Consider the following 17,491-nt stretch of genomic DNA (forward strand, 5'->3'; position numbering starts at 1 on the left):
TATTGAATATGTTGCATTTATATTTTACGATTAGAGGGTTTTTAGAGGAACCAACCTAGCACAAAGATGCAAAAAATGATATGCTAATTCCAAAAAATTCATAGGAAGAAGACAATTATAAAGGCACAAGGGATTTGTTGTTCCCAAACATATGCACACAACTATCAACCATTTTCAATAATATGTCACAGGATGACGAAATACAGGATAACAATCTATTCTAACATCATACAAGGAAGGAAAGAAGAAAACACACTCTACAAACGCCTCTCAGATTATCTAACACCAAGGCATAGAAATGTCACAAATAGGATTTATAAACCGCATAGGGATCAAAGCTCTATAGCAAATACACACAAATCTTCAGAACAATCATGAAGACACAGGGGTTATAGACAAAGATGTATTTAATAAAACGGTTACCTGAAGTGATGGGCTGCTTCCGTTTTTTGTCCTGTACGGCTGCCATAAAAAGACAGGTTTGTCTCGTTTAGTTCACAGCATAATGAGTAGAAGCATAAATGTATCTAATATTGTTCCTTATATTATAGCGCACGTAACATTGCCAGTATAATATAAGTGATGCTATGAATTCCCCAAACAACTACCTGGGATCAGACATGCCATTGTTTCTCAACCGGGTGGACAAACAGTAAGACAGGAAAGGGTTGAGCTTGCAGAATGGGATAGGATGAGGGTCAAAAAGAAAGTGTTATGTCTCAAGATTCTCACTTGGCATACGCTCTGCTATTCAGCCTAGTCATTAGAGTCTATTGCGTTGTTACTGTGCACTGGAGTTTGCGTAGACAGAATAACCTCAAAATGTCGAGACCTTGAGCATAGAAAACTGACCTTGTTATGCAAATGCAATAGTCAGGCATACATGCTGGGTGCAGTTGTCTTCAGAACAAGCTTTTCACTCTTTACAGTCTATATTGGGTGATTTATCATTAATCCAACTGGAAATGATGGATTATAGGAATGTTTGTTATGTGTCAATGGACAAAATCATTGGATTCAATGAATCCATTTAATATCTAAGCTACCTACCTACGGTAAGTCGCTTAATGCATTTCCAACCGGATCATCATGATTATAGTTATAACTTTTATACAATAGTTTACGTCTTGAGAATAGACCCAGTTACTCCTGACTGGCCAGAAGTAGTAAAAGCCTTGTAAAGCCTTTACAGGAACATAAGATGCAGAATTTAAGGGTCTCTATGCTTTTATGTTAAACAGAATCAATGAAAAGAACCCATTGTAGTTACAGGTAGTAAAGCTAAAGGGAGTCTACCACTTCCCAAGCATACTCAATACCACAGTGTTACAGAGCACATTACAGTGATAAACTATTTACCGCTGTTATTTTTGCTACTTTTGTAGATTTCGAAAAAAACAGTCTTATGTAAATTAGGCAGTTGGTGCAATGGGGGCGGTCCTTCAGCTCTTGTCACTCAGACCTCTATTATCTCCTGTGCAGTAAGAGTTGATCCCCTCTCTGCAATGATATTACCTATCCTACTTGAGCAGCAACAGTACTCCTAGGAAGTTGGCCCGCCTCCAGTGCACCAACTGCTACATTTGCATAAGACTTCAAAGTTGTTTTCTCCAAATCTACAGAAGTGACATATATAACAGCTTTGTTGTTTATGCCTATATTGTGGTCTGTAATGAAGTGATAGCAAATAAATATACTTGGCGTAGGTGGTAGACTCCCTTTAAATAAGCTCTTTGTTAAAAAGCAGTCCTACCAGGTTAGTCTTATAGACATTATTATTACAAGGCTCTTCTCTGTATAAGTGGTCATTAGGCTAGAAACATGTAAAATTCATCCTTAGGGCTCTTTAAAAAATGGACATACAGTATCCCATTCATATAGCTGGCCAGTTTTACCCTCGCAGTTCCCTACTTGAAGATGGATTTGTGGCATGGCGTATACTAACAATTTAGAGTGCTTTATAGCACTGATTCAAGACTGGTATATTGTATGTCAATCTGATGCCCCCTCCACTTAATTCATGACGAGGTGTGCTCCATATCACGGATTAGGTGCATCCTCGAGGGGTCCCTGTACATCCTCCAAGAGTCCCTGCACCTCTGCTAAAACCTATACTAGCTCTTTGGCATAAGTAATATTGAAAGTGGGGTAAATGGTGATGCCCACTCCCTGCCCTCTCGAAAAAAGTAGCAATGATGGCAAAGAAACACCAATTGCGACTAGTTAAGTGAAAAGTGGTGTTAAAAAGTTGCAAATTTTAATACCAAAAAAGTGTTCTAAATTCTTAGTGTATCTATCCCTATATGTTTCTATGTGTACAAGCATCCTAATGGAAATATTGGGCAATGACATACAGTACATGAAGTAAGAGTTTAGTGACATGTTATGTACTGAGGATCTGGTGGACTAAAAGTAACTAAAATCCTAGTAGTAGTGTATCATTCTGTATCGCGGGACATCCATTCTCTATATGAACAAACACATGAAGAGCCGGGATCGGATGGTATGGTAGAAATGAATAGCAACCACATCATGCACAGTATGCAGCACAAAACCAAACATCCACCAAAACACACCTCTGTGTATAAGTGTGTACTGTACATAGCATATATATTTATAAGCACTGACACAGACTGTCAGCAGAATGGATTGCCTGGACTTGTCTGGCGGATGAAGCTCATATATATTGTGTGTAATATCACTTTTTGCAATGTGTGCGTTCACTTCTTCTATCTATCCCCATTGATTTAATCATCTGTCTGTCTCATTGTCTGTATGTGTGTCTACCTCCGTCTCTCCTCAGTGCCTGTGAGGAATACATCAGGCAAATAGAACCTGGTACAGACAGGCCGAGCTGGTTCCTGTCAGACCTGTCATAAGACGTATCCACTCTTCTCTCTGATTCAATTTTACATGTAAATGCAGCAAATATTATCCTGTCTTTCCTGCAAACGTGTTCTTTCTCTGCCGCTCTGTGTGGCTCTGATGGATGTTTGGAGAGGACTAGAATCATTGCACGTCAAACACTCAGATTGTACTCACTGCTGGGCATGTTGGATACACCTGTGAGAAAGAACAAGAAAAGGCATGTTATGTACCGCTACATAGTCACGCGATAGAAACTTACAAGCACATGTAATACGGTAGATGAGTGACATGTCTCTGTCGTATAGTTAATAGAACACTGAAGGCAAACTTTGTCACCGCGGGGTCTAAGGTGCGACACGTGACATCGGGATTCAATCATATTATAAGAATATTAATTTCTAGAGAATTGCACATTGACACCTTTTATGAAGAATTTCCATTATCTACATATATGACAACCTATAGGCTACAGCTACATTGTGTTTACAGGGTGCATTTGCCGTGTAGGTGGTGCAGATCCATAAACAGCACTTTGGGCTCCATCAGGATAGAATATGTCAGGATGGCTTTTTATTCCTGCAATGAAGTCACAGCAGGACTGCGCTACCCCATACAGAGGCAATGCATCAAGAAATCTATACTGTGCTGTATATGGAGACAATGGAGGATTGATGTCACCTTATCCCTACACAGCAGCATCTTTTGGAGCTATATGTCAGGAAATTCTTAACCTATACCTCCGACTGACACAGCAAGACGCAGTGTAATAGCTGAATAGAGCACAGCGGCAGATGGCAAATCTCCTGGACTGTTGTCTAGTTTCGTTGTGCTGTTCTACTACGGCTAGTGTTATCTGAAGAACGCTACGGTCACAATGTTGTACGGATGTAGCAAGCACCAACTCTACACAGATACCATATTTGAGTATCACTCCATCTGATACATATAGTATTAGAATAGCACACTATGCAAGTAGACCCGCCATACCTGACATCATTCATGTGGAAAAAATATTGTTTCTAGAAGAAAGCAGCCAATCTAAAAGGGACCATAGATGAATGTCGACTAGATCCACTCATATAACATGACCAAATCATGTATGCGGGAGCGTCCAAACTCTTAGGAAAGAAGAGTTGGACATGCTGGATTTCAACATGCCTGATCCATTTGATCTCAATGATAAAAGTCCCTGTAAGATTATATTCACATGATCGCGCCTGTTTCTTGGATGTCAATAATGGATGAATTGGTCCATTTTTAATGACTGTTTTGCATCCATTCTTTATCGGTTTGTCTTGTTTTTTGACAGCCAAGAAACAAGTTTTGCATCTGATCTTAACAGATCATTAAATAATCTGTTTTTACATCCATTAAATACATATCCATTGGTTTGTATTGGGTCAGTGTGTCCACAGTGTACAAATATAGAACATATCCATTTTCTAATGAATTATTTTTTCTGTCCATCAGATAAATGGATATATGTGAATACACGCATTCGCTGTCATTGGTTCTAAAATCTCCATGTGATGTGTGAATAAGCCAAAAGAGGTGTCCAGCAGCTGCTTTTAACTAGAGATGAGCGAACACTGTTCGGAACAGCCGTTCCGAACAGCACGCTCACAGTACGCTCCCATAGAAATGAATGGAAGCGGCCGGCACGCTGGGGGTTAAGCGGCCGGCCGCCGGCAAAGTCTGCGTGCCAGGTGCTTCCATTCATTTCTATGGGAGCGTGCTGTTCGGATCGGCTGATCAGAACAGTGTTCGCTCATCTCTACTTTTAAACCTTCACCTGTATAGAACACAAGCACACCTAACTAATCTTACATACACATGGGGTAAGGGGTCATAAGAAATATTGACTTGAACTGTTTAGCCTGCTTTATAAACCCCTTTTATCCCAAGGCCCCACATAGTGAACTGCAGCAAAGAAGCGCCAAGCGATAACGCATTGCGTTTTTCCCGCAGAAAGTCCACAGAGGTTATTAGAATCCCATCCACTATACCGAAACTGTAAAAATCAGGGTTTACACAACGTGGGGCCCCGACCTTAAGTTGGAGCCCTGCCTTGCAAAAATGCCTTTTACAGACCCTGCAAAGTTGATGGGATTCTGGCTAATCCCATTCACACATTGCAGAAAAAAAAAAAAATGCAATGTGCAAAAACAACCCTGGAGCATCGAGCATCTTGTTTTTGCACTCCGGCTTTATTTGCTCCTCGGTTATTCCTCCTGTACAATATGAATTAATGAACAAATTCAAGGCTTGGTGTTGCCATTCCCAATATTACTGCCCAGTTAGTCCTAATAATATTGTATAATATATATTTTATAGCATAATATAATAAAACTGCCAGGACAAAAACTATCGACAATGGAAGTTGTCTGACCATGTACAGTATATGTTTCCAATATCACGGAGCTGCTGTATGACCCTACGCGCGTGAATCGTTTTGTTAACAAGCCTGTAGCCTGCACTATAGTAATAGCGTGCTCACAGGGACTGTTCTTATGAGCTCCTCTGAGAATTTACTAGCCCAGGTACAGCATTCCTCCCTCTCTTTGCATTTCACATTGTGTGATTGGTATGATACTCTTAAGCTTTGGTCCCATAGAACGTGTCAGGAAAAATCAGCAGAAGGTATGTCCAAATTCCACTGCAGCAAGAAATGCCCAAATTGGCTGTTTTTTATAGTAGAATTTCTTTTGATAATCATTGCGAGTATGCGACTGCTTCCCCGCTGTCACCCTGTGCATTGCAAATAGTGAAAACCACAGCGAAAATTCTGCCGCCTAAACTAACATGCTGCGGCTTGGAAAGCGGAACTGCAGGTTAATTTACATTTGTTGTCTTTATGTACAGCATGTAGATGAAATGATATTTATGCCTAGGCCATAAACATCTGACTGGTGGGAGGCTGACAGAACCAAATGTACAGGTTGTTCCTGGTTCATGTACTACACAGAGCATGAAGCAGATAGCTCAGTACCCTGTATAATGGACAGACACTGTTATGGCAGCTAAGCTCCTATTGACATCAATGGGTACAGAACTACAATAATAGCGTCCAGACACTATACAGGGCACTGAGCCATCTGCTTCAGGCTCTGTATACTATATACTATAGGGATCAGAAGCAACCCCGAAAAGCTAATTGGTGAAGGTGCCAACTGTTGGTCCTGCATGGATCAGCTATTTTATGACATGCAACCCCTTTAAATCTCATCCACGTTGCTGCTATTGTACATTGCAGTGGAATGCATCAGCAGCATCTGCCAGAACATCCTGTGAGAACCCAGTTTTAAAGGGATTCTACCATTAAAATCGGATTTTTTGTGACTAACACGAAGGAATACCCTTAAGAAAGGCTATTCTTCTACTTTTAGAAGTCTTCTCCGCACCACCATTCGGTAAAAATCCTGGTTTTCGTTAGTATGCAAATGAGCTCTCTTGCAGCACTGGGGGCGGGCCCCAGCTCTCAAACAGCACTGGGGGCATCCCCAATTCTGCGAGAGAACTCTCCAGCTATGCATCCATCTTCTTTAGGAACGTCTTCTTCACGCGTCTTCTTCTGGAGCTGGGGTCAAACTTCTAAGCCTCGGGCAGAGCCGACTGCGCATGCCCACAGGCCACAAGAAAATGGCCGCTTACTTACTATGTAAGCAGCCATTTTCTTGTGGCCACGGGCATGCGCAGTCAGCTCTGCCCGAGGCCTAGAAGTTTGACCCCCGGCGCCGGAAGAAGATGCACGAAGAGGACGTTCCTGAAGAAGATGGAGACAGCGCTGGAGAGTTCTGTTGCAGAATTGGAGACTCCCCCAGTGCTGTTTGAGCACTGGGGCCCACCCCCAGTGCTGCGAGAGAACTCATTTGCATACTGACGAAAACCGGAATTTTTACCGAGCGGCGGGGCAAGAAGACATCTACAGGTAGGAGAAGAATAGCCTTTCTTAAGGTTATTCCTACATGTTAGTCACAAAAAAAAATGATCTCAATGGTAGAATCCCTTTAAAGTAGTACACATACTAAGGCTAGGTTCACATCTGCACTCGATGAGGGCTCTGGGATTCCCAGTCCACAGGACCTGAGGAACGGAAAGCCGAACGCAGGTGTGAACCTAGTGTCAGAGACTCATTTACTATAGAATGGCTCATTTTAATGGGCGCACATAACCCTCCATACATAGAGAAGGCTTACGAAAAATGGTGGCCTTCAAGCTATCATAAGGAGCTGGAGATGACTACATAAAGAAGATCATCAAAAGGTACTTAAGGCAACTGGAAGGCAGGTAAAATGATGTCCTGGGATTCTATCCAGACCACATTTTTATTTGAAAGGTCTAGGCAGGTGTAGAATTGTAACTTTAGGACTTTCAAAGCTGTTCTATCTAGATATAAATCATTTGGCTAATGGATTACGGGCAGTCTAGGTCAGCTGCTACACACACTTCCTGCCTTGATTAGATTAATTTCATATCACCATCAGTTCTCCTCTTGTTTCTTCTGTCAGCTGGCCTCGGATTAAGCTCTATATTAAAAAAAATTAATTGAGCAGAATGATAGCAGAAAGCATTAAACCACTCATTGATCTAACACCTCATTGATTCCTACGTTAAAAACAGTCTACATTAACCTCTCCCCTTCTAGAGTGTTATGGTGCATGGATAGGTGAAGCTGAGGCCCCACACGGTGTAAACGCTACAATTACAGTCCCTGCAAATTGCGGAAAAATACACGCAACAGTTACGCTGCGATTTCCAAAACTGTTGTGGTATTGAAAATCGCAACATATCAATTCTGCCTACGGAAACACCAGCAGTTTCCCTATAAGTATAATGGAAGCAGAAAGTCCACCTGCTGCGGCCTGCTACCTGGGCCTTAGCCTTAAGGCCCCTTCACACGGCGTAAGCGCTCGGCTCATTCCGAGCCGTACACGCGAGCGCTTCTAAACACTTCCCATTCACTTCAATGGGAGCGCTCGTAAAGCCTGTAATTATAATTGTGGGGCTTGATATAGTTTTGCAATTGGGTTCAGTAGCTTCATATTATGCCTTTGGCTTCAGGTTTTCTAAAATAAGTCTACAACTAAAAACACTATAGTAGGCCCTCCACCCAAAGCTTATTGTCTGCTCTGTTGTGCAGTAAATTACTGGGCCCTCGTTCATGACTGGAGACATTCTCTTTTTTTTTTTTATTACTTCGTGTGCTTTTTAAGAGCTGTAAAGATTTTTTTTATTCAGCTTATTTAAATCATTTTTGCATCCAGGAGCGTAACTTGAGGGGATGCAGATGGTGCAATCGCACCCAGGCCCATAAGCACTGCATAACAAATGGGTTACAATGGTCTCATCTACTACTGGGTCCATAAGCCTGGGGGTCCATAGGTCACACTGATCATATGAACACTCATTAAAGAGAACCATTCATGTCCTCGGTCACACGTGGTTTTATACACCACTAGAAAGCCGACAGCGGGCTGAATTCAGCACCCTGACGGCTTTCCCGTTATGTGCCCTGGGGCTGGAGATATCAGTGCTATTACCGGTATCCCTTCAATGTCAGAAGGGCATTTCTGACAGTCTAGCAGGGCTGTGAGGATTGCTCCTCCTGACAGTACTGTGACGTTCCTTACTGCCTAGTGATGACGCTGAGTGGCGAAGAACATCCCTCCCCCTCCTGACAGTACTCATCTATAGACTAGTACTGGGGAAGCGTTCCTCACCACTCAGCGTCATCGCTAGGCAGTAAGGAACGCCCCCTCTGACAGTACAGGGCTACGGACAGTACTGTCAGGAGAAGCAATCCTCACAGCCCTGCTAGACTGTCAGAAGGGATAGTGAAGGGATACCGGTAATAACACCGATATCTCCAGCCCCGGAGCACATAACAGTAAAGAGGACAGTGCGATGAATTCAGCCCACTGTCGGCTTTTTAGTGGTGTATAAAACCGCATGTTCCTGAGACATGAAAGGTCCTCTTTAAAGCATAGATCATAACTTTGTCTTTCTACTAAGCCCTAAGTAGAAGTACACTTGATACACTGAGACATATTGTAAGGGCCCATTTAGATAAGTGAGTTTAGCATGGTGCGGCCTGAGAATGACAGACCAAACCAAGACTGCACATAGACCCACTGAAGAGAAGTGGACCATTGCACTTTAGTTTATTCATGTGGACATAGAGAATATCTTAGGGCTAGTTCACACGGGGTAAAATGGTCTGGATTTTGATGCGGGAAGCCAGAAAAAAATGTGCCTGCCGCAGCTAGCCGCAACTGTCACGGCTTCCAACAGTTGTGGCTTTTTGCTGTGGATTAGGCCCAAATAAATGGTCGCGAAGCAGACGTCCGTGGCTGAATCAGCCGCAGAATCCACAAACTGCTCGTGGAAAAAGGAAATGACCGGCTCCATTGATTTCAATGGGAGGCTTTTTTTTTAGCAGGATTTTGATGTGGATTAGGCGTCAAAATCCTGACCTTGTGTGAACTAGCCCTTATTGTAGTCCATTTCCCAGATCTAAATAGCAAATATCAATATGCAGTCTGAGATTTCCTGCATCCGTTTTGTTTTATATTCACATTGTACGATGGGATATGACTATCATACTTAGCATCAACATCATCAAATTCACTCCAGTAAAGCTGATCATACGCTTTATATACCTAGCTATAAGCTGAGATACTGATTTTGTCCAACTCCCCCATATACATGTAGCTTAACTGTGTGGTGCATGTATGCTAAGCTGGGAAAGAGAAGAGAAAGTCTCTGCCAGAGAAGATAAAGCTGTGGCTAGACTCATCTGGTAGTGACTTGTGTCCCCGAGAACAAAAGGACTGGGTGGTTGAAATCCAGCAGATGTCCGGAGGACCCCATACACATTAGATGTTCGGCTGAAATCAGTGAGCAACCGCTGACACATATCTAATGTATTTGGTCAGGTTCAGTGCTAAAAAGATGAGCAACTTATTGTATCTACTGCATATAAAAATAATGAAATGTATACTCACATATATTGGCAGTGCCCTTGGGAATTGTAAGGTAGGAGCCAGGGCTCCATGCTTGTCCTTGGTAGTTCTTCTTACAGCGCTCACAGTCCTGTCCAGTGGTGTTGTGTTCACAGTCGCAGGCCAGACGGTTGTTAGTGAAGGTACAGCTGTTGGCATGCAGGTTACACTTACACCTACCAAAGACAAGAAGTCATTCAGTGTATTAGAAATATTTCCTTATTATAGGATTGAAAACACATAAAGTTCATTTGAGCCAATATCATATCTGACAGAACAGCAGCCAAATACTAATAGGGAGAGCTAGAATTGAAGATCAGGGTTAAATGTACGCAGCACATAAGATTTATGATCTCTTTACTGTCTTGAGATAAAATTCAATAGATAGAATGTTGGTTATTAGTAGTAATAACCAACTTGTCGGCACCAAGTCAGAGAGCTGGCTCCTGAAGACGAGCCGTTCCGGAGCATCAAGCAGGATTTTGATCACACATGGAAGCTCGCCTGCTCACATTATCGTATAGGCTGCCATACAGGCAAATAGCTCTGGCTATTGTCAGTCGCTTGAAATGCGGTAAAACCGACGATTAACAGCACAGGTGGATGGCTACGAACATTAGCGATGACAATCGATGACCCCACTTTACGCACAAAAATTGTTGTTCATGTTGTCGGAAAGCGGCATAAACAAATTATTAACCGTTCATTGACGACTCGAGGAATTGACAATAAGCCATTAGAATTAGTGCATTTTCCCCTTAAAATAAAAATAAAGCAAAATCATTAAGCATTGTGCTTGAGATAGAAGAGGTCATATAAAAGCGCTTGTTAAACACAACATATGGAGAAGAACGGACGCCATTAACACCAGCCATTATTCAAAACAGGAGCATTAATAGTGGGTGGAAAGGGTCATGTCGCACTATCTGCTAATCTACATATACAGAATAGCAACATGTGTAATAGGATTGTAAGAGAACAAAATGGTGACGTTATACTAGGCTCACACGAGCGGGCTCTCTGACCTTCGGGTTCGCATAGGAGAGCCTGCCTGCTGAATAAGTGGTTACCCGCGGACACTTCATGATCTACTTTCAAGTCCGCATGATTTGCATGGACAACGCACGGAAAGCACATGGACCTCATTACAGTCTATGCATTTGGTAGTCCTTTTTGGGGGCGTCCCCATATGGACTCCCTGAACGGATTACCAAATGCTGATGTGAACGAGAGGTAATAAAGGGAGAAAATGCGCTGAGAAATTTTTTTTCCATATCATTTTTAGCTGCCTTTTGCTACGAGTGGTATTAGCCTTAGACTAAGACCCCACATTACGGAAATGCAGCTTTTTTGTTGCAGATACTGCTGCTTTTTTAAGCTAAAGCCAGGAGTAGATTGAGCAGAAGGGAGAAGTATAAGAACTTCTAATATCTTTCCCATTGTTTTTCAAGCCACTTTTGCAACAAAATTTGCAACAAATAAAGTAGCTTTTCTGCAATATGTAGTCACCCCTTGCCAACAGCTAATGTATCTGGGGAAGCTGCAGCTCCAGCAGAGGAAATATAAATTTACATGGCAGCCAATATGATGAGCGATGGATCCAATCTACGAGAATGGGAATTACTCCCATAGGTGTGAATCCTTGGTAGGACACCCCTCTATGATGTCGATCTGCTCTAATAGGACATATGGACAGTGATTGTCTTTATGAGAAAATCCCTAGTAAGGAAATATTTACTGGAGAGAATAATTTTTAACCCTTGATCAAACACAGATCTTAATAATCTTAGAGCAGGTATATTCGTATGAGCATCGACTATTCTGCAGTCAAATGTTCCAGGAATCAAACATGAGAATGTCGTTTGTAATTTACAGCAAATTGTCAATTTTTCTTAAAATAATAGTGAAAAAAGAAAAAAAGTCCATTATATGAACAATATGAGTATACCAAAAAACCCCTTTCACTGTCAGATGTAATACAAGTTAACACTGCGTCGGTCCTTGTAAAAAGACAATGGTTAACCTATTTGACTAATGCTATGCAAAGCAAAGGCCGCCGAGGAGTAAGCAGTCGCTGGAGAGGCGCTGATACATTTTTAATGACTTGCCATATGTTCTGAGTTTAAACACATTTTCACCTCCTTGTTATTCTGTGTTAAAGTTTCCAAGCTCAAGATTAAAAGGACAGGGGTGAGCGTCACGTGGCTGGCATAGGAACTACTGGGAAATCTAGCAGAGACAATCCTGGCATATCAGCATCTACTATTTTGCAATTTAACATTGCTGGTCCCAGAACAGACTACGTGGATGATGTCAGCATTTTTTGAACTATGCCGTGTATATTGTTTATTCCTACACTACACGTGTTTGTTTATAGCCTTCAGATTTCATGCTAGAAGTCACACTAGATGCACGGAAGATGCTACAGATAAAGGCAGGGCAACACCTGTCAATGGGTTTTGGTTTAGTTGGCTCTCATGGAGTTTATGTAGCACATATGGATTTGAAGAGGCGGTATAATATGTAGATTGGTGGTGAATACAGTCTGGTCATTTGTAATACACAACCATGGATTATTTGATTTAAATTCTGATGCTCGTGGAAGGAGACACGCAATGTCACACAATGGCAGAGATTTACTAAAGGACCGTGCGAAGATACAAAGGTCAACCAATCTAAAAAATTTCAGGAACTTTCAAGGCAACCTCAAGTGCAGTCATGAGTCCCATCCAATATGTGATAAAACTGGCTATCACTTTGAAGTATAGAAGATGGCGTGTTACGGTCTGGGGTTGTGTTGCTGGTGACATTGTTGGTGATTTATACAATATTCAAGGGACACTTAACAAGCATAACACATCATATCATCTCATGTGGCTTGCACTTAGTGGGATCATCATTTATCTTTCAACAGGACAATGATCCCAAACACACCTCTAAGATATGTAAGGGCAATTTGAACAAGAAGGAGAACAACAGAGTGCTTTGTCAGATGTCATGGATTCCACAATCACCTGACCTAATCCCTATGTAAATTGTTTGGACCTCAAAGTGAAGTAAAAGCAGGCAACATGTGCTCAGGGACACAAAATGTTGTGCAAACAGGTTTATTTAGGAAAAAAAACAGGAAAATAAATAAACCTTAACTTCAGGCAAAAAATAAGCAACAAAACCCTGCTCGTCTGAGCACTAACGAAACGATAAGTGTTAACTGTATGGGTGGCTTACTACCAGCCACACGAATCAACAAAAGGCGCATAATACAGTCTCACCAGGCTCCCAGTTTTTGGACAGACCCAGGCACTTTCTCTTCTCCCAGGATCTGCCCTGAAGTGCAGGCTTTTATGGCCCAGTAACAAGCCTATGACACACACCTGGGGCTGGAGCCTATTCAAGACCCGCACTGAACCACACACATGTCGGAAAGCTGGGGGATATATACTATGACTCCAGCACTCTGCCTGTCACCTTCTCACTATATATATATATATGTATATATATATATATATATATATATATATATATATATATGTAATTTTAATTTTATTTTAATTTATGTGTTGATTTCATTATTTCACAAGGACTGGGAACTGACTGAATAATCCTTCTTGGTACTATATTCCTTGATTACTAAAATATGAACAATTATCCTTCATTTTCTATAGTCTAACATAATCCGACACTTAACAAAAGAAGCAAACCTTTTTTAGAATGATTATTTAGAAAAAAGTGTCATGGTGCACATACACCTTCAATGGCTTTCAGATGCACATTTGGCTAACAACTAATCTTTCCAACTCCCCAGTATACATGAACTTTAAGCTTTATCAAGTGCTCATGTGTTCTCAGTGGAGAGCGGGAAATAAATTGTTGCCAGACACCTTTGGCAGCAGCTTTGTGTATCTCCTTGGATAAAGAATGAATTGAGTGTAAAAATTGTACATGACTCATTCTGCTTTTTCTTGACATCATCTGTTAGGAAAGAGTGGGCATATCCATGCACATAAGTAGCCAGCCAATCCCACCAAAACTGGCCCATATAGCCTGCTTTACTCTTAGGGTAAGTTCACACGGAGTAACATGCCGCGTGATGTGGCATGTATACGCCGTGTGAGACTTTGCGGGCCGTATACGCTCCCATTGATTTCAATGGGAGCGTGGATCGTATGCACTGCGTTATTTTGCGGCTGTGATTTTGTGGCTCCACTTCATTATGTGTGAACGCACCCTTATGTGTATGGGCAGCTATAGAATAACATTGGGTGACATTGTAAGATTGAACAAGGATAACCATGACCGTTTACATTAAGTTCACCTAATAACATTATAGGAGTTTATTTGCCCTTCTTTAAGGATTATTTGTAGATATAAGCGAATGCCGTTCGATCGAATAGGTATTCAATTGAATATCAGGCCGTTCGAGGTATTCGATTCCAATCGAATACCATGCGGCAAACGCAGTAAAAATTTGTATCCTCTCCAACCTTCCCTGGCTCGTTTTTTGCACCAATAACTGTGCAAGGGAGGTGGGACAGGAACTACGACAACGTAGGCATTGAAAAAAAATTGAAAAAACCCATTGGCTGCCGAAAACATGTGACCTCCGATTTATAAGAATAGTGGTCGCCATCTTCGTTTTATTTGTGGTGAGAGATAGGGAGAGAGAGAGCTGCTGAGGGCTACATAGGGATTAGCTTCTAGTAGGCAGGGAAAAACTGAAGAAAAACAACAGCTCTTTTCAGAGCTATATACTGCAGGGAGAGGAGTCGAGCTTTCCACTGTGTGTCCCCCCAAAAAACTAAGAGGGATACAGAGCAATTCAGTCCGGCGATATATGCTCAACCTAGCTTTCCACTGTGTGTCCCCCCAAACACCTAACAGGGATACAGAGCAATTCAGTCCGGCTATATACGCTCAACCCAGCTTTCCACTGTGTGTGTCCCCAAACAACTAACAAGGATACAGAGCAATTCAGTCCGGCTATATACGCTCAACCCAGCTTTCCACTGTGTCCCCCTCAAAACACCTAACAGGGATACAGAGCAATTCAGTCTGGCTAGATATGGTCAACCCAGCTTTCCACTGCGTGTCCCCCCAGACACCTAACAGGGATACCGAGCAATTCAGTCCGGCTATATACACTCAACCCAGCTTTCCACTGTGTTCCCCCCCCCCCAAAACACCTAACAGGGATACAGAGCAATTCAGTACGGCTAGATACGTTCAACCCAGCTTTCCACTGTGTCCCACCCAGACACCTAACAGGGATACAGAGCAATTCAGTCCGGCTATATACGCTCAACCCAGCTTTTCACTGTGTGTCCCCCCAAACACCTAACAGGGATACAGAGCAATTCAGTCCGGCTATATATGCTCAACCCAGCTTTCCACGGGGTGTCCCCCCAAACACCTAACAGGAATACAGAGTAATTCAGTCAGGCTAGATACGCTCAACCTAGCTTTCCACTGTGTATAGACCATAAAAATCGCATTACTATACATCTAAAAATGCGTAAGGCTAGCACAAAGGGACAGGGACAGGGACGAGGACGGGGGGTGTGAAAATGCAGATGTGGAGCAAGGTTGCGGTCAACCAACAGCGTCTCCCGAGCCTAATTCTTTGCGGCAGCAAGCATTGCGCTTCCCCACAGTCCCCGGCTTGATGGCCACATTAAGTAGGGTGCAGGGTACAACACTAACCAGGCTCGAGCACCAGGAAGAGGTGTTACAATGTCTGGCGGATAATGCTTCCAGCACATTCTCCACCAGCCAGTCAGCCTCCACCTCAACTCCTCCTCCTACCCAACAGTCTGGTCCTCCTTCCTCACAGCATGCCCAATCTTCCCAGTAGTAAGTAATCACACCTTTCCCACCTCCCAGCAGCTGTTTTCGGGTCCATTCACTGTCCCACCACTTCCAGAATCACAGGAGCTACCAAATGAGTTTCTGTGTTCTGATGCCCAAACACTGGAGCATCCGCCATCTCCTGTTGTTGTTAACCAGAAACCTGACCTCAGTGACGAGGATGACAAGACACAGTTGCCATCAGGGCAGCCTGTTGCCATGGTCGGTGTGCAGGAGGAGGAGGAGCAGCCGAGAGAGGAATTGGAAGAGGAGGTGGTAGACCACGAGGACACTGACCCGACCTGAACAGGGGGGATGTCAAGCAGTGTAGATGTGGAGGGAAGTGCAGCACCAAAGAGGGTGGCTAGGGGCAGATGCATGCCCAGAGGCAGAGGAAAGCTGCTCCACTGAAGCCAGGCCACAGCCAGCAAGGCCCAATATGTTCCCTATTCTAGCCAGCCTAGAAAATCTCCCACATCGAGGCCATGGTCTTTGGTGGTGTGGAGATTTGTCAATGTATGTGGGGAGGACAAATATAGTGCGGTTTGTACACTTTGCAACTCGAAACTGAGTAGGGGCTCTGAAAAGAGCAACCTTATAACCACTGCTATGCGCCTTCATTTGGAAAGCAAGCAGTGGGCTCAGTGGCAGAGAGAAAACGCAGGACAATCGTTGTAAGGCGTTGCTGCCACTGCCTCTCCCACTGTTGCCAGTGCTGGCGCTGCAGTCCAGACCAGCAGCCAGGAAACCTCCACATCTGCCTCTGCCACTTTGGAGCCTTCTCCCTCATCCTCCCCCTTTCCTGCCTCAGCTCCTTCTCCTGCACCATCATGCGCCTCTTCCCAGCAACCCACCGTCTCCCAGATGTTTGAGTGCAGGCAAAAATACAGAGCTACCCACCCACATGCACAAGCCTTAAATGCGCACATCTCCAAACTCCTGGCCCAGGAGATGTTGCCGTTCCGGCTTGTGGAAACTCAGGCCTTCCGTGACCTTATAGCAAGTGCGGCACCTCGCTATGCCATCCCTAGCCATCACTACTTCTCCCACTGTGCCGTCCCTTGCACCAGTATGTGTCACGCAACATCAGACAGGCCCTAAGTTCCGCGCTTTGCACAAAGGTCCACTTGCCCACAGATGCGTGGACAAGTACATGTGGACAGGAACGCTACATTTCACTGACGGCACACTGGGTGAATGTAGTTGAGGCTGGGACCGGGTCACAAAATGGGGCAGTGTACCTCATTTCCTGCGGGAAGGAATATATACCGAGCAACCACAGATGATACACTTAAATTAGTTGTGCACAAGATACAAGAGAGATTCACAGCAGCAGTGCTTTCATCCAAAACCCCTTGGGGAATGACAGATGCACAAAGATGACCGAAGGATGTGAAGAAAACTGCGCTACTCTCTTGGGATTGACAACACACGCACTTTATTCCGTTTTCTTAAGAAAATGGAATAAAGTGCGTGTGTTGTCAATCCCAAGAGAGTAGCACAGTTTTCTTCACATCCATCGGTCATCTTTGTGCATCTGTCATTTCCTGCAGGGGCTCTGAACCATCACCCTCCTCCTCCTCTGCCTCCGCCATCACATCGACCCCAGCTACCTGCTGGAAACGCTGCAGCACTGGCGTGGGGAGACGTCAGTAGGCCATGCTGAAGTTCATCAGCTTGGGGGACAGACAGCACACTGCCTCCGAGGTGAGGGATGCCCTCCTCGATGAGATGTCAACATGGTTTTCGCCACTGCACCTGGGTCCAGGCATGGTCGT

The 17,491-nt window shown here is 43.5% G+C and overlaps 1 protein-coding gene across 6 annotated transcripts in view; it reads right to left on the reverse strand.

Annotated features, from left to right (window-relative positions):
- NTNG1 (netrin G1) overlaps positions 1–17,491 on the reverse strand; it is a 220,442-nt gene that overhangs the window by 65,043 nt on the left and 137,908 nt on the right. For all 6 annotated transcript variants that reach the window (XM_075287714.1, XM_075287713.1, XM_075287709.1 and 3 more), the window contains exons 4-6: positions 9,873–10,045; positions 3,043–3,063; positions 424–462 (exon numbers count right to left, since the gene is read on the reverse strand). In XM_075287714.1, the coding sequence (XP_075143815.1) occupies positions 424–462; positions 3,043–3,063; positions 9,873–10,045 (233 nt within the window). The remainder of the gene's footprint in view (positions 1–423; positions 463–3,042; positions 3,064–9,872; positions 10,046–17,491) is intronic.

This window comes from Leptodactylus fuscus, chromosome 9, assembly GCF_031893055.1.
Source record: "Leptodactylus fuscus isolate aLepFus1 chromosome 9, aLepFus1.hap2, whole genome shotgun sequence".
NCBI lineage: Eukaryota > Metazoa > Chordata > Amphibia > Anura > Leptodactylidae > Leptodactylus > Leptodactylus fuscus.